Source organism: Eurytemora carolleeae, unplaced genomic scaffold (genome assembly GCF_000591075.1).
Source record: "Eurytemora carolleeae unplaced genomic scaffold, Eaff_2.0 scaffold248, whole genome shotgun sequence".
Taxonomy (NCBI): Eukaryota; Metazoa; Arthropoda; class Copepoda; order Calanoida; family Temoridae; genus Eurytemora; species Eurytemora carolleeae.
The window spans coordinates 79,073-97,685 of NW_019396210.1; the positions used below are offsets into that span (position 1 = coordinate 79,073).

At 32.3% G+C, this 18,613-nt stretch overlaps 1 protein-coding gene across 2 annotated transcripts in view; it reads left to right on the forward strand.

Moving 5' to 3' along the window:
• LOC111698238 (cytosolic endo-beta-N-acetylglucosaminidase) overlaps positions 1-12,855 on the forward strand; it is a 32,301-nt gene extending 19,446 nt beyond the window's left edge. For both annotated transcript variants that reach the window (XM_023468523.1, XM_023468522.1), the window contains exons 9-17: positions 5,640-5,761; positions 6,249-6,343; positions 6,618-6,657; positions 7,131-7,269; positions 8,634-9,014; positions 9,206-9,322; positions 10,356-10,527; positions 11,326-11,418; positions 12,476-12,855. In XM_023468523.1, the coding sequence (XP_023324291.1) occupies positions 5,640-5,761; positions 6,249-6,343; positions 6,618-6,657; positions 7,131-7,269; positions 8,634-9,014; positions 9,206-9,322; positions 10,356-10,527; positions 11,326-11,418; positions 12,476-12,585 (1,269 nt within the window). In that variant the 3' untranslated portion in view covers positions 12,586-12,855. The remainder of the gene's footprint in view (positions 1-5,639; positions 5,762-6,248; positions 6,344-6,617; positions 6,658-7,130; positions 7,270-8,633; positions 9,015-9,205; positions 9,323-10,355; positions 10,528-11,325; positions 11,419-12,475) is intronic.
• Positions 12,856-18,613: the final 5,758 nt, after the last annotated feature.

Sequence of the window (18,613 nt, forward strand, 5' to 3'; positions counted from 1 at the left end):
TGTATGTTTTTTTCCCTCAAGCACTAATCCGTTTCTCGATCTTCCGGGTCAATTTAAATCGTTCCTTAAACTCGTTGTTTATCCGTTTGCGCTCGTTTCTCCTTGACTCCCTTAAATTCATAAGTTTTCACTTCACTATTAATTTTAGACTTTACAGTAAAGCGCCGGAGAGTGGGGGGGGGGGGGATTGGAATTATCTTTATTCTAAAGCCAGCAATGTATGCATGCAATGCATTGTTTGAGTTTGCTAGCAATGTTTCCATGCTATGTCGAGGAACTGTAGTTGTTATTATACGTTTAATATTCCTCCAAAACATTTTTATGATGCTGTAAACCTAGGTAAAATATTCAGTTGGCCGAGTGGGAGGGGGGGGGGGGGTAATGATTTTAATGTTGGGAGGGAATTCTGATTATAGCTCTGTAAGTTTTAATTAGACATTTTTTATGTTCAGAATAAACTTTTACAGGAGCAAATAAGTAAATGGATGGTAGATAATGTGGAAATCCAGTAAATGAATAAGTAAATGAATGATGGATAATAAGTAAATATAGGTGGAATGAATAAGTAAATGAATGATGGATAATTATTGAATTTAGTAAAAATGAATAAATAAATGAATGATAGATTATAAGTATATATAGTAGAAATAAATAATTAAAATAATGATGGATAATAAGTAAATATAGTAGAAATGAATGAAGAAATTAATGATGGATAATAAGTATATATAGTAGAAATAAATAATTAAAAGAATGATGGATAATAAGTATATATAGTAGAAATGAATAAGTAAATGAACGTTGGATAATAAGTGTAGGAATGAATAAGTAAAAGAATGGGGGATAATGTGTAAATATAGTAGAAATAAATAAGTAAAAGAATGAGGAATAATGATTAAATATATTAGAAATGAATAAGTAAAAGAATGGGGGATAATGATTAAATATAGTAGGAATGAATAAGTAAAAGAATGGGGGATAATGAGCAAATATAGTAGTAAAAGAATGAGGAATAATGATTAAATATATTAGAAATGAATAAGTAAAAGAATGGGGGATAATGATTAAATATAGTAGGAATGAATAAGTAAATAAATTGGGGATAGTGATTAAATATAGTAAGAATGAATAAGTAAAAGAATGGGGGATAATGAGTAAATATAGTAAGAATGAATAAGTAAAAGAATGAGGGATAATGAGAAAATTCGGAAAGATGAAAATGAAAAATTAAGAAATAGTAAATAAAAAAGAAATCGTTTATTTTTAACAAATTTATAATAATGAAAAAATGAATTGTAATAAGTAAATTTGTAATGGTTGAAGTTAGATTAAAGAATTTCTGGATGACTGATGAATGAACGGAAGGGTTGAGAAAATTGAAGTTTGTCTACAGGGATGAATTAGATTTGTAAGTTTGTCCAGTTTTCCAAACAACAAGGATTTAATGAACCAACAGCTCAGGGATACTATAGGAGCAAAGTTATTCATTTCGTCAATACTTGATATAAACTTGCTCAATTCGTCCTTGCTCAATCCATCCTAGCTTAATCCGTCCCTTACTCAATCTGTCCGATCTCAAATCGTCCTTACTCAATCTGTCCCTTACTCAATCTGTCCGATCTCAAATCGTCCTTACTCAATCCGTCCGTTCCCAATTCGTCCTTACTCAATCTGTCCTCACTTCATTCGTCTTATCTAAATTCGTCCTCACTCAGTCGACCGATCCCAATCTTTTCCTTCCGAATCCTTCCTTACTTGATTCATCCTTACTCTATCCATCCTTACTCAATCCATCCTTACTCAATCTATCCTTACTCAATCCATCCTTACTCAATCCATCCTTCTCAATCCATCCTTACTCTATCCATCCTTACTCAATCCATCCTTACTCAATCTATCCTTACTCAATCTATCCTTACTCAATCCATCCTTCTCAATCCATCCTTACTCTATCCATCCTTACTCAATCCATCCTTCTCAATCCATCCTTACTCTATCCATCCTTACTTAATCCATCTTTACTCAATCAGTCCTTACTCAACTTGTCCTTTCTCAAGTCTTCTAAACTCCACTTTTTCTTTTCTCGAGCTATCCTTTCTCAATCCATCTTTACTTAACCCAAGTTTCCTCGTGTCATCCACTCTCGAAGAATGAGACCTTTAAATTTTAGTTGTTTTTTCATTATTATTTTTTAAATTCGTATATTTTTATAATTCTTCCGAAATCTTCTTTTCTCAATCCATCCTTATTTCTTCATATCATCTACTCTCGATAAATACTTGTAAAAAATCTCAATCGAACATTTCCCAATCTATTATTTTTCAAGCGTCCTTTCTCAGTTTATTTCATCTTAATCTTTCTGATTCTTCTCAATCCGTCCTTTCTAGACTTTATTTTTACATTCTCAATTAGGATTTTCATATTTTTTTGTTATTACACCCCCCTGGGGTTGAGGGAAAAAATATACTAAAATAAATGTGTAGAAATATTTATAAGAAATGTTTTGTGTTTACCTGGTTTGAAAATACTAATTTTCTTCCTGTTCAAAACTATTTATTCTCGTTCAAGAATTCGCACTGTCTCCTGAATATAGAAGGTTATTGTATTATCAGAGATCGAAACTTTTGTGTGTTGTATAGTTCATCTTGAACGCTTGATCTCGATATTCAATGCGGGAACTTTAAGTTAGAGGATCAAGGCTAGATCCTGCAATGTATGGCCACTACAGGATATCGAAGAGAGATAAAGTTGATAAGTAGATCTGCATAAGATGCAATCAATGCTTGATCCCAAGATCACAAAAGTTCTGAGTTGAGAATACTTCTCTAAAATTATAGTGTATTCTACTAGCCCTGCTTAATTCTGAAAGAATGAACAAATGCTGAGACTTCAAGGACTGGCTTAAAAATGAAAAAGGTTTGGTTTTATGCTTTGAATTTCATTTTATTCGTTGTACACTAAACGGTTTGGCAAAGAAGAAACCATAAATACAAAAGAAAAGACAAAAAAAATCCAAACGGTCGTCTCTTAGGTCTCCTTTGTGAGTGTGTATTCTTGAAGTACAATTTTGCTTAAGAATTGACTTGGATGAGACATAGGACTAAAACTCTACAGAAAAAAACCTGGAATCGAAAGTTCTTTTTTTTTAATTGAAATAATTTTTTGTATGAACCAGCTCTTGTGATTTTTTATGAATCTTCTGAAATCTTTACATGTTGGTTTAAACAACTCATTTATGACAATCATATAAATGCACAATAAAAAAACTAATGACAACCTCTAATTTCCTTTTCGAAAAATGACCGTGCAATTCTTTGATCCTCATAAGTAGAATTTATAGTTTGAAGTATTGAAGGTTTACATTAGGTCGCAAAGATATAAGCAAGGATCAGTGCTTTTTTGCTGAAGGAATTTGCTGAGAAGCTAGAATTCTAAATATTTTCCAAGAGGAATTATCTATCCCTGGTGGATTTACTACCATAAATAAAGATAGATTGCACATAAGACGACATTTTTCATCTTGAAAGATAAAAATGTACAGAGATGGTTGAAAGATATTCCTATTTTATAGATTAACTAGGTCGGTTGTGAACATTGGCTGTTCTTATGTCATTGAGTACTTGTGGTGTACATGAGTTCTGCAGAGAGAAATTTAAGTTAGTTTAGTTCTTTACATGTTCTTCTTCAGTTCCCGTCAATATGATATATTGCTCAGTGAAATATTGCTATTTAAATAGTTCCATTCCCGGAGTTATTTTACACTCTTTCATGAAATCCATTAAAACCATAGAGAATAGAATATATATTAGAGGGGAATTTACAGAATCTCTCGGCATGAATTTTTTCAGTCCCTTTCAGCCTAAAAGGGAGTTCAAAGTGTACAAATCATGAATATGTTCACAAATTATATGCAGTAGAGTACATTAATACAGTATGTTCCCTAGACTATTCATTTCAATTTCGAATTTTTTAAAGATGTTAAACAAGGAGAATTGAATAGGAGGGGGCGATAGGGTTTCCGTACACTTTGCTGTGACGTTTTTGGACTGCTGAAGAACTAGTTTTTGCGTAACAACAATAATAAAGATTGTAAACAATAACACAAATGATAAACAGACATTTGGCGCATCTCTGGCGTTAGATGAAGATTCACCGTATACTAACTCATGTTTGTTTACATTAGATCGGCTGCCTCTGTTATTGTTGTTATACCCAAAAACTGGTTCTTCCGCAGTCCAAAAACGTCACAGCAAAGTGTTCGGAATTCCTATCCCCCCCTCCTTCTATTCAATTCTCCTTGTTGTTAAATAAACTTTATTAATGAATTAGGTGAATAAAAAAAATTTATAGTTTTGATTTATAGTTATAACGTAAAATCATCGTTTGTAAAGTGAAAGGCATAGAGTCTTTGTGAAATGATAATTGGTCAATTATGAAACCAGCCTATTTCATAATTTGGTTTTCTTTTAACATTGATTTTAGATTTTCTATTAAATGATATTCCAGGGCCCAAAAGGTTATATAGCATAAATATGTGAAGTACACCTGCAGTATGAAAACAGTACAACAAAATGGCCGTTTTTCACTTTTTCTAGTAAATTCTCCTCTAATATATATTCTATTCTCTATGATTAAAACACCAAACCACCCCGTTTATCATTGAAGTACACTTTGACCCCTAGAAGTATGAGTTCGCGGACTGTATAATTCTTGGTGATTTTGCGAACATAAGCTATCTATGTTTATTTATTTATCTATGTTTACTACAATTAGTTTGAAGAGTAGAAAATATATATCCCTGGTGGATTTTCTACGATTAGTTTGAAGAGTAGGAAATATATATCCCTGGTGGATATTCTACAATTAGTTTGAAGAGTAGAAAATATTTATCCCTGGTGGATTTTCTACAATTAGTTTGAAGAGTAGAAAAGGATCGGTTGTATTCTCCCCTAAATATCCTGGTGTTAGAAGTGTAAGGGTTTATATAGGGTTTAAATTGAGACTTGAGAAACTAATATTAGAATTGAGAGGATGTGGTTAAGAGAAGGGGGGGAGGGGGGTGATATAACTAGTTAAGGTTTCAAGTGCTAATTTAGTGGGAAGAGGGGTGGGTGGGTATACATTCCGTGAAAATTAACACTTGAACTAGGACTAAACGAAATCAAGATGAGAATTAAAGTTTTCCTTTTTAAAGAGACTGTTTGCTGTTTTCTAATTGTTTAACCTAAAGGGACAAAATATTATATTATCCGATTTGTCCCGAGAGTCTAGGCCAATTGTATAATTAATATATTCCGACCTTTTTTTTACTAACTTTAAGTTCTGCTACTATTGATAAAATTTAAAATTTTCTCATGGGATCAAAAAAGTTTTGGTCGCCGTTTATATACGACGTACCTACCATTCACATTCTTCCTCTCTTCATGTCAGATTTTTAAGGCCAAATTCTACACGGCTTAAACAGGTGTTTAAATAAAAAGCGAGAAATAGTTGAACTGTATAGACTAAATTGTACCACTCCTCTTCAGAACTGTCTTGCAAGATAAATAGTTCAACTTAGTCTACACGGTTCAACCACTTCTTCTAGTTCACTTAATCTAGTCCCAGCTCTAGGATTGGTTTTAAACCTTTGAGTTTAGGGTGAGTTGAAGTGGCAGGATGAATTAAACTCTCTAAATAAACCATTCTTTGATGAATGTGATGGTATATTTTTAAACTACTGCTGGAAACTACCAGAGAACTCGGACCCACCAAAGGATAGGGAAGTTTTTCATTAAAAAAAAATATGTATTTACTCAACTAATATTTTATACCAAATTTAATTGTGTAAATATAAAGATAATTGTTTTTTTAAAGATATACATTAAGCCTGTTTCTAAAAGTTAAATTTTCGGAATATTTTCAAATAAAAAAAATCCATTTCTATTGATTATTTAAAAATCGCATTGATTAAAAAGTATTTTAGGAAATATAAATGAATTCTGCTTGGGTCTGATTATGAGGCTAAAAAAATTTAAAGTTTGAAAATTGTATTTTGAGGAAAAACTATTAGGAGTATTGAAAGTTAAAAATCGTTTGGAAATATTAAATTATATTTTGTTTAGCAACGGATTTATCTGTCCGATAAGAATTCTTTTATTCTAACTTTAGATAAACATAAATCTATTGAAATACACATTCCAACATCGGAACAATTTAAATCGCTAGGATGAACATATGGAATAAATTTAAATATCCCTAAATGTTAGTTTAAATAACTGTCTGGAAACCCTGGGATCTCAGCTAGATCGTCGGACGGATATTTTCGTCGGTGTGGACGTTTTCGGCCGAGGGTGTTTTGGAGGTAAGAAACTTGTATTATGATTTTCATTATTATTATTATTATTATTATTATTATTATTATTATTATTATTATTATTATTATTATTATTATTATTATTATNTTTTTATTTTTAATAAATTGAATTGAAGTGTTCAGCGGTTTTTTAATCTGTATAAAATAGAAAGCTATAAACCAGCGAGTTTCATTCAATATTATTATTTTTATAACAGTTTTATTGATAATTGATGTGACAGTGAAATGTTATAGATAATAATTTTCCCCTCCCCCTCCTCAGGCGGGGGATTTAACTGCTCTGCGGCACTCTCCAAAATAAGGGACAGAGGGATATTTTATCATATTATCAGGGTTAACTAGAAAGGATGAGACTGTAATTTGACAACATGTTATTTTTTTTAATATGTCAGATGACGATTGCATTTGCTTTTCTGTCTGAGGTAATTTTAAGATTTACAAGAAACAATTTGGCAGAAAAGCGCAAAGAATTATGATTGAATGAAGACTGATCCTTTGTGGGTACTTTTTCCAATATTTAGTAATCATATTAATCAGTCACTAGGGAAATTAATTTATTAAAAGATATTTAAAATTTCTTATAAAACTAAAAGGACATAATTAAAAATATCCGCCTATTTTCGCAATGATAACAGAATTTTAAAAACGCTAAGGTTGATTTAGTTAAAACCATTTTGTTTTTTGAAAATCCTTGTGACCATTTATTTTCCAGCTGTTATACGTTTTTCTTGATTTAAAAGGTTTTTTTGAAATGTAAATATAAACCCCTGAACAGAGAGAGAAATCTGTCTTGTGCCATTTTTGCCCCTGGTTGGACTTACGAGCTGCCCCACAGGGAGAACAGGGTAGAGATAGAGTTCATGGACCGGGAGAACCTTTTCTGGGAGAACCTGGAGCCCTTTCTTAACTTTCAGGCAGTGATTCGGAGCAATCTAAGATCCGGAATCAGAATCCAACTAAGTGCATACGGATTAAGGATTAAATTTGTTATCACACATATAGAGCTTAGAGCTCACGAACACCAAACTAAAAGAATATTAGAAATAAGACGACGACATTTAAAACAATCTCTATCATAATTGCAGTTATGAATGTTTGTAAATTTAGATGACTGGTATTTGAATTACTAATCTTATGAACTATGAAATATCTGAACAATATGTTCATTTCAATACAGCATAAACAGGGGCGGATACAGGATTTAAGTGAGGGGGGGGGGCCAAGATTTTTTAGTAACAAAAAATTCATAATTAGGAACAAAAAATCGCGCTGCAGGCGAAAATTTTTTTTTGACTTAAAAGACTTAAAAAGAGTCAAAATTAATGACTAAAGACTTAAAAACTAGATTTTAAACTATTCACACATTATAGTTTATTAAGACAGATATTTTTCCTGTTTTGCACTAGGGTTTCTTTCCCTTAAGCATGCTTTTGAGAAACTATTCTGATACAAGGAACACAAAATTCCAAATTCAGGGGGGAGCTACGCCCCTCCCTGAATCTGTCAGGGGGTGGCAAATGAGCATGAATCACTGAAAGTATTTAGTTTCCTCAATTTTAAACAAAATATTTCCGCATTTTTCATTTCAATTTTATTTTAAGAACAAAATAATATTATTAATTGATTTTTTTATATTTAAAGTCGTTATATTTTCAAAAATCAGAACAGAAAATATTTTTTGAGTTTTATTTTTCATTTTACCAATTTATGTAAATGCTTGAAAATTATCAATTTGATTCAGATCTGTAAAATGTCTTAAAATCACGACATATTTCAAAACTTGTTTTGCGCTCAAACTTCGCATTTGCTTTTAAAATGTGACATGTTCTAAAATGAAATTAATAATAATAACAAATTTAATCTATTTATTTGCAGGGGTTTAGTATTTAAATTTTTGTTATATAACTATTCTAAATTAAAGTTCACAGATTGTTTTTTATTTATCGATTAAATTAATTAAAAATAGCTGAAAAGAAAACTTTGCACATTTGACCCAAACATGGCACTCCGTGTCAGGTTTGGGTCAAATCACGGTTTGAAACTTTCTTCCCCCTGAAATAAGTGTTCAAAAGTTCGGTAGTGCACACGGTGACACAACAGTAGTTCAATCATTACAGAGAAAAAAAAAACTGTTGTCCCCCAAATGATATTCTTGGTGGTGTTCGTAGAGTCTGAGCTACGTAAGATTGTCATATTCTCAGTTTTTGTTTTTTTTCCCGAAGTAATCAGGGATCCCGTGTCTCCGGATCGAAATATGGATTCTAACCACTGGTTTCAGGCTGTAAACCTGGATCTAGACAGAATGAGGAGGGAGGAGGAGGAGGTGGGAGCAGGCTTGAACCTGGATCTAGACAGAATGAGGAGGGATGAGGAGGTGGGAGCAGGCTTGAACCTGGATCTAGACAGAATGAGGAGGAAGGAGGAGGTGGGAGCAGGTTTGAACCTGGATCTAGACAGAATGAGGAGGAAGGAGGAGGTGGGAGCAGGCTTGAACCTGGATCTAGACAGAATGAGGAGGGAGGAGGAGGTGGGAGCAGGCTTGAACAGAGAGAAGATGAGATTAGTATTCAGATCTTGTTTCTCCAGTGGCCGCGGGAACCAGTGGTTCCACCTCCTCTCCCTGCAACCACAGCCTAGTCTAATTTCAACCAATATTCAGGGAAAAAATCATTCTAACCTTTAAACTTAAATTTTCTTAAAATGCGATTGAATGTTATAAGAAAAAGAAAACCTGCAACACTGTTGTTTAGATTTAAGTTTGGATGAATAGGTTTCTGTTCGAATTTATTTAAATTTCTTCAATTTAAGAAAATTACTTTTTATCCAGGTTGTTATGCTTTCTTTCATTAGAATTCCGCAAAAAATAGTTCTAATACTGATTCCTCCCTCCTCTCTTCCACAACTTCTACTCCCTCCCCCATCTCCCCCCTCCCTCCTGTATTCTGTTGCTATACTACCCACACAAAGGAGAAACTTTAATTCTAGAAAATCCTTTTCTGTAGTTTGTTTCTTTATTCAAAGCTAAACTAGATCTAGATACCTTCACTCACTTTTCTTTTAAATAAAAATATCTTTGCAATTTTTCAAAGGAAAAAATACTTCATTGTCCACGCTGGCACCTTTTTTTATCGTCTAAAAATATACATTCAAGTATGCGCCAGGACCATTGATAAATAAATAAACATAGATAGCTTATTTGCGCAAAATCACCAAGAATTGTACAGTCCGCGAACTCATACTTCTTCAAAGTGTACTTCAATGATAAGCGGGGTGGTTTGGTGTTTTAATGGATTTCATAATTATTAAACCTCTCAGGAGTGAATTTTATTTTGAAAATATCAATATATCATATTGACGAGAACTGAAAAAGGACATAAGAAGGACTAAACTAACTTAAATTTCTCTCTACAGAACTCATGTACACCACAAACACTCAATGACATAAAAACAGCCAATGTTCACAACCGATCTAGTTAATCTATATAATAGGAATATCTTTAAAACATCTCTGTACAGTGTACATTTATATCTTTCAAGATGAAAAATGTCGTCTTATGCGCAATCTATCTTTATCTATTGCCAGGACCCTCCTTATCTTTGTTTACTTAAAAATGTACTGCAATTACTTGTAGGAACATAAACAATTCTCAGTCTAGGCAGAACTGAACGTGTTTATTTGCTACCCGTAAGTTGCAGGACAAGTTTAATGTAAACAAAGGTATGGAGGTTTCTTGTGCAACTTCCTTGGTTACAGGTAACTAGGTTAGAATTTAGACTTAATACTATTCACAAAAGAAATCTCATTTAAACATGGTGATCAATGGAGCGATAATAAATGACGACTAAAGCTTATGATTATTGACCAACTATGTAACTTAAAAATTTACGAACAAAGATTTTTAAAATGCTCCTGGATTTCTTATTGACCTTGTCCACTCTTTAAAATAATCGATTAAATTTAATTTAAAAAAGATTAATTCCTTGAATTAAAGTTTACCAGACTTTTGTTGGACACAGAAGTTTATATATAGAGGCTTCAGAACCAGGATTGGTCGTTCCGGTTTTCTTATTCGACCTTAATCCTCAAGGGATAACCCTGACCTTTCTCCTGGTACTCTCTAGAGTAGAGGAGAAGGTTGGAGGAGTTGATCTAGTTCTTGGTTTGGATACAGGTCAGATTTCATATTAAAAAAGACCAAATAACCCTTCATCTACAGAATGGTATGCTTGATTCACAACGGTACCCTTTAAACCTTGGTCAGAAAATATCCTCCATAATCCTTCTAATTGTGAATGTTCTATAAAGTGACTTACGCATTTATTAATCAGAAACAACAAAAGAATGTACATTTACAGAACTCGAACACGTTTTAAGATCATCAAAATTGTTGTTTTAACAATATTTCAAAGGGCACTGTTGTGAATCTGGTATGATACTCTTTGAATATATCTTTTGAATTTTTTCGTGAATGATTTTGTAAAATAAAACTTGAATTACCAATGTACAAAATACTCTCGCAATTAGTGATTTTTTCCAAAGAAACTTTTAACGAGAAAAAATATCGAGTAGTTCAATTCGCCTTTTATTTAACTTATTTTTGATAAATTAAAAATATGGAGTAGTTTAATTCCAGAGAACAAAAATCAAATAGTTCAATTCGCCTTTTTAAAGCTTTTTTTGATATGTTAAAAATGTTTGGAAAAAATACATCTTTCCTTTTATCCAACTCAAATTCTCCAATAATAATGTCTCTTTATTGTCAAAGCTTACCCATGGGGGAAGGTAAAGTAAAGCTTTTTCGAACTTTTATTTGTTTAAATCGCCTTTTCTGTTTGTCTTTAGTAAACACTGATAAATCTAAGATCATTGTTTATGAGCTAATCTCGTTCTGAAGTAGTTAATTTAGCCAAGTACGCGTGAGTTTATGTTAGACAATTTTGTAAATATTAGAATTGTGAATTTTTTCCAGGTTCCCCTCTTATTGTTCCTCAGCTTGATGATGCTACAGTTCAAGAGCTAGATGTAGAACTACCTCAGATCAATGCAGACTGGAAGCTTGCAGGGATATATATTCATACACCCCCCAACCCCAACCACCTTGTGGTTTTTTCTAAATAACTTAAAAACTTCTTCGCTTTTTCAACATCAAAATTTAAAGAAAATCAGAAATGCTTACAACCTCTTGGTAATTAAGCTTCAGCTAAAATTTATAATTTTTGAACATATTTCCGACATACTTCTTAAACTTTTAAAAATTCTTCTTTGCACCCTAACCCTTAAAGTTAGAGGTATAATTTTTCTTAATGATCAGCCTTGAAAAGTTGGACTATAAAGACATGTATCACTCTCCACTTCTCAACTCTAAGGTCAAAATCCTATGGGGGCGGGGTTGGAAAACACCCCCGATCCTCCCACCCCACCCCACCATATATCAGACAAAAATAGCCCAACTAGTATAGGGTTAAAGAGAATTTTTAAGACACCTCATAATTCAAAAATATCAATTTCCAGAAAGCAAATGCGGAATATCTTAAAACATGTTTTGCTTACACGAAGGTTTAAAGGGTTTCTGTGTTACTCATTAAAAGAAAAGTCGCTTTACATTAAAAAAAATCCAACCAGCTCAACTATTCGTTCTAATTGTTTTTAAGAAATCTGAACAACTCATACTTCTTCAAAGTGTACTTCAATGATAAGCGGGGTGGTTTGGTGTTTTAATGGATTTCATAATTATTAAACCTCTCAGGAGTGAATTTTATTTCGAAAATNAAAATAAAAGAAATGGATTTAAAGAAAGGTTTTCTGTTTTCTAAATATTATTTTATGAATTTGAATTACCTTTTCCCTTCTCACATTTATTACTTTATTATCCTTGAACAGGCGCATTCGCTTCCATCTTTAATAAATATAAATGATATTTTCCCGGGACAATATTTTCAATTCTGACTTTTCTTCAAAAACTTGAAGAATTCAAATTCGATTGTCTTAACTTAATTTTTCCCCTAAAAATACATTCTTAATTGCGGTTTATACCTGCTCTATTTTAAAACTGTTTTTTTTTTATTCTTTGTTTAATAAACCTACACATAATTAGATTATTGTATGAATTGTTGTATCAGGATATCGGCTTGAAAACTGCCTGGCAAGTATTGAGAAGCTAGGCCTGAGACCCTGTAGTACTACCCCGTTATATTTAGGCCAGATCAGTATCTTCTCTAGTAAAAGTTAACTGCCTGAAAAACTGCAAGCTTTGTTTCTTTTATTCTTTAGTTAGCTTGGAATATATTGAAGGAAAACATCATCAAATTAAAGGGAGAACTCACGCTTTTTCTTCAGAGCTCATGTTTTCAAAATTAGATTGCACTTTTTATGTTTTCCCTCATTTTTTGATATATGTGTGATATTGTGAGATATGCTTTAAGAAAATAAATATTTGAGTTTAATTGTAAGATAAAAAATAGTTTTTGTTTCAAGCCATGCTTCGTTAATTAATATTTACGTAACTATCAAAAACATGCTTAAAAATATAACTCCAGTTTGTTTTAAAAATGGCTCTTTTCGGGGTTTTTGTTTAGCTTGGAACAACCCTGCTTACCCTACGCTTGTTTTTTTCGACTAAAAATGTTCTCAGCTAAAAATAAAATGTTTTTTTTACGAAAAAAATAATTATTTTGATTTAGCATTCTGAATTTTCAATTAGCAAAAAAACTATCAGATCAGAAATATTCCTTTTTCGGAAAGTATAAAATGTGTAAAAAGTTTTACACAGAAAACATTTGTGTATCCTAGTATCTGGTGAAGTTTAAAGTTTAAAGATGCATTCTATTGTTAGCTAGGATATAGGATATATAGAGCTGCCTAACTTTATATCTAGCAAAAGATTGAATAACTTTTAATGGATCTTGTTAAAAACAATGTGTTGACAAGTACAGAACAAAACTTGGCGTAGAACTGTATTGTCTCTAATTAATGACAAATAAAAAGATTGTTAAAAGTTATCTGTTTTCTGTCTGTTAAATTATTTATAGCTCTTGGAAATTCAAATTGACTCAATTTGGTTTTTATACTAGATCATCTGCAACCCACAGGTTTAGATTAATTTGCCCGTGAGAATAGTCACTACACACCAGAGGCATTGAGTCTTTGCCACACACTCCTATGTTCAAATCTTATCTATATATAAATTTGGCTTGTCTGTTTGTTTGTTTGTTTGTCTGTTTGTTTGTTTGTATCCAATAAACGTCAAAACGGCTGAACCGATCGGGCCCAAATTTTTTGTGGGACATCTAGGGAGCCCAGGGAAGGTTTATGAATCATCAAAATTTCAAATATTTGTCTCTATCAAAATTCGATCGTCATTAATTTTTTTAAAATTTTGAAAATCCGCGAAATTTTTTGTAAAAATCCGCAAATTATTTTTGTTTAGTTTTACGATGTACACAAAGAGAACATGTTTACAATTAATTTAGAAGATGGGCGCGAAGCGCCCTCTAAGGCTAGAAAGAAGGGCGCGAAGCGCCTTGAATTTCTAGTATCGTAGAATTTAGTTCAAACTAGGAATTCTGTTAGATCAAACAATTAAAGTTTGAGATATTTGGGATAGAAAATTGGGGTTTGTGGCAAAGATTCAATTTAGTTGGAAATTCAATTGAATTTAAAATATAGAATGGATTATTTTTTAACTTTCTTCTTTCGATAAAATTTTTTTTTTTTTAAAGTCGTTTTATTGAATTTTAAGATCTATTTTTTTATCCAAATTAGTCCGAGTTTTGTGGTCCCGAGAGATTTAAATCTGGTGAACAGTCCCTTTTCTGTAAAGTTGCGGACTAGACTAAGCACATAAAAACCAATGGATTCATAACTTAGAGACTTTTTCTTTTTACAATTGAAAATTTTGAATAATAAACATTTTTATTTACTTTCAGAATGTTTTTATGAATGAACCAACAGAGACAGTGACAGACAAAGTATGAGGGAGGGCGAGGGTGGGCGGGGAGGGGTATTAATTAGATACTGAGATAATGCGCAACAGTGGAATAATTCACAATGCAGATATGAATTATGGAACTAGGGAGCCCGGTTTATAGTGTGACATATATTCCTCATGTATTATGGAGCATAATTTAATGCATAGAATAAAGCATAAAACGCAATTTTTTCCTTTAAGACACCACCCCCACCCCCCACCCCAAAAAAAAAAACATTGTACAACATTAAAACAACCAAAATAAACTAGAGAAAATGGCTTTTTTTAAAGTTATTTTGTTGTGGGCAACTAAAAAGTGTCATCATGATTGCAAATAATGATAGTTTTAAGATACAGAGCTTTTCCGACTTTACTATTTAAGTAAGGAGTAATGGAGAATTTGGTGTGATTTTTTTTTCTCTCAATCATTATTTGTCGTATTGATGGGTTTTAAAACCCCATTATTTGATATAACAGTAAATTGGTTTCTCCGTACTTTCACTAGATCTAATCAAGCAAATGGAGAACTTGCAGAAAAACAGAAACATTAAGTAATACTAAAACTACCCCCTCCAACCCGGAGAATCATAAAATTGCCACATTTTATTGGATTGGTCCAGCAGTGATGATGACTGTACGTAATTTAAATTTCATTTTAAAATCTAGTCGGGTCCAGGGGTGGAACCCTTGAAACGAACGAATGTTAGGAATATCTACTGTTAATATCGTTAATAATCTTTATCGTTTCGCAACAATAATGCTATTAACAAACAAGAAATCTAATGAGTGTTCGCGAAAAAGGAAAGCGGGTATAGGCTGATTTGAATTTGATTTTAATTACTTTACTTTTCTCTGTTGCGTATATAAAGAGAAAATGCATTAAACAACTTGAACCGTAAATTAGTCAATTGAATATTAAACTTATGATTAAGATATTACCAGTTATAACTGTCAAATTTAATTTGAGGCATTCATACCTAGTATATCTACATGGTGTCCCACAAAACATGACAGTTGGTGAATAGTTTTGAATGTCTTCTTCCATATATACTGTATTAGATATTAAAGACTTGTTGCAGTTTATTTCTTTTAAAAAATGTTTTAACTCATATTTATTTTACTGTGAAATCAATTTTACTATAATATAACTGTCCTATAAAAATGTTATTAGTCTCTTTAGTATCAAACAACTTATCAAATTAAGGAAGAAGACATTTTAAACTATTTACCAACTGTTGTGCTTCGTGGGACACCCTGTAATTTTTAACTTGTAGGAGAGGGCTCCCGTTCATTTAGGAGGATTTAAACTGTCAACGAGTAGAATGGGTTTACACCCTTCGCTAGCGGTGGATGTCAAAGTCTACAACCAGTCAACAAGAATGGGCTTGCATCCTTTGCCAATGGTGGATGTCAAAGCCCACCACTAGCAAAAAAAAATTGTGGCAATCAAAACCAAATTCAATTCAAGATCAGCCTATACCCCCTTTATTTTTCGTGAACACCCACTTTAACAAACAGATTTTAAAAATCCAAACGTGTCCAGTCCAAGTGAATTGAAAATTGCACTCTGGAAACAAAAGTGTTAAGTTTGTTAGTTCAGATTGTTCAAATTATTATAGTTTTGTATTGTGTTCTGTTCCTATGTATTGATGTAATGTTAGTTCTAGTATTATTATTTTGAATATAAAGAGAATCTGAATAAAGAATATTAAATTGAGAGATTTTATTCCAAGCACATTTCCAGACTAGAGCTGAAAATCCAGATTCCCTCGGACCTTCTTAAATCAAAATCTGTTAAATAACAGTCGAGAATAAAAGAAATGAGCCGGTAATTATTGAACTGTATGAAACACTTAAAATTTAATTTAGGGGTTCGACAATTTTGCATATGGATTTAATCCTCTCTTTTCCTCTATGGTTAGAATCCTCTCTGTTACTCTATGGTTAGAATCATCTCTGTTACTCTATGGTTAGAATCCGCTCTGGTACTCTATGGTTAGAATCATCTCTGTTACTCTATGGTTAGAATCTCTCTGTTACTCTATGGTTAGAATCATCTCTGTTACTCTATGGTTAGAATCCTCTCTGTTCCTCTATGGTTAGAATCTTCTCTGTTCCTCTATGGTTAGAATCATCTCTGTTACTCTTTGGTTAGAATAATCTCTGTTACTCTTTGGTTAGAATCCTCTTTGTTCATGGTTAGAATCCTCTCTGTTTCTCTATGGTTAGAACCCGCTCTGTTACTCTATGGTTAGAATCCTCTCTGTTACTCTATGGTTAGAATCCTCTCTGTTCCTCTATGAATTGAATCCTCTTGTGTTTCTCTATGGTTAGAATCCTCTCTGCTCCTCTATGCATTGAATTCTCTCTAAACCTATTCTCTGTTTCTCTATGCATTGAATTATCTCTGAACCTCTATGGATTGAATCCTTGCTGTTCCACTACGGTTAGAATCCTCTCCTGTTATTCTATAATTTAAATCCTCTATGTTACTTTACAGTTCTAATTCTCTTCTGTTCCTTTACAGTTCTAATTTTCTCCTGGATCTCCTTGGTTTGATTTTTCTCCTGTGTCCTTTGGCTCGAATTCTCTTCTGTATCCTAGTATATAAATAGAAGAGAAACACAAAGCGAGAATTCTGGTCTTTGTGCCACTGTTTACATCATTAAACCCAGCTACCAGGATTCCTTGTTTATTTCTTTGTGTTAAGTCTCTAATGGATTCGTATTCAATATAACAGGGTGACCAACTAAACAGAAAACAAAGAAAACTATACTAAGCTATAGAACAACTCTCCAAGTTATTCATCAAAGTTCTAGACAGCCTCGAACGTAAAGTGTCGCAACGCCTGAACTTTGATTTTACCTCACCAACTTACTTAAACTTTTCTATAGCCCTAGGCATATACATTTAAAAATGGCAACGCGATTGTTTGTAGATTTAAGTTTAAAGAAGTTATCGACAAAATACTGCGTGAACGCGTGCACACTGCAATTCTTGGTTCGCAGGGTGAGGGAGGGAAGCCAGACCGAGCCTCTGCCATGCAGTAAGAGCCTTTGCTATGCAGTAAACAAGCCCTCGCTTTACAGAACAGCTTCCTTATAAATCTTGGTTTTTACATGAAATATAGATTTTTTATTTTTTTCACAAGAATTATACTTAAGATTAATATTGTTTATTGATTGTTATGATATGTAACTTATATTGACTCATAAAGTGGTTTACAAGATTTATGTTCTACAATAAAACATTTCTTACGCAGTAAGGAGGCTATTCGGAAATTCATTGCTGAATTGAACTTAGTTTATTGTGTTTTAATCTTTGATTTAAGCAATAACTTTTTGGGGAAATTTTTTAGATTCAGATTATTTGTCAATGTCACATTTTTGGTTATCTTAATGTGACAAAAATTTCAAAAAATAATAATACAAAAAAAAACGACATATAAGTAAACCTATTTCCAGTTTGTTATATTGAAGTCTTTCTATTATTTGTATTACTCAAGATTGATTAAAAGAAGTGTACCCAAACTTTTTGCGTTGCACCATTGTCTTAACCACTTGACTATAAACCAATGTGAAGACTTGTACGCGGGCTGATCTTGCTTCCTATTTTTCCTTTTCTTAACTATTGAGTTTGGATAAACGATAATGATTTTTGTTAAGCGTATTTGCGTTAAGTTACGAATAGCTGAAAGAAAAATGGAACTTCAGACACAATTTAGTTGTGTCCTTTTGTCCTTTACGTCGATCCTTTCTCGTCATGTTCTGTAAACTCTAAGTTCTCTGGCTTAGTAAAAAAGTCTCTCTAATATTCTCCTACTTATCTCATTCTTACTTCCTTGTTCTATCCTTTAATTGGATCAGCCTGTGTAAATGTCATGTCCATCAGTGCTTATCTAGCAGTCTCTATTACTACTCCGGCTAGAACGCACTCCCTTTAACCCCCTTGTAAATTATAACTTTGAATTGCATGGAATGAAAGACAATACGTTGGTAACTGTTAGGATTCATTTTTACTTTTTAATTGATTAACAGACATATGTTTAAAACTAATATATACAGAAAACTAAATAATTTTCAACAAGTATGATGCAAAGATTTTAAGATATGGTTTACCATTTTAACTTGTTGCTTTATGTAATTGTGTTCAATCTTTAATAAATTAAAAACAAATGATTTTTTTCTTTTTCAACAACAAAATTGAAGCAGAAAATATTTAAGTGCTTATGTGGATTTTTGGAGAAATCAAAAAAAAATTTTAAGATATAGTTTTGGGAATGTAAGGATGT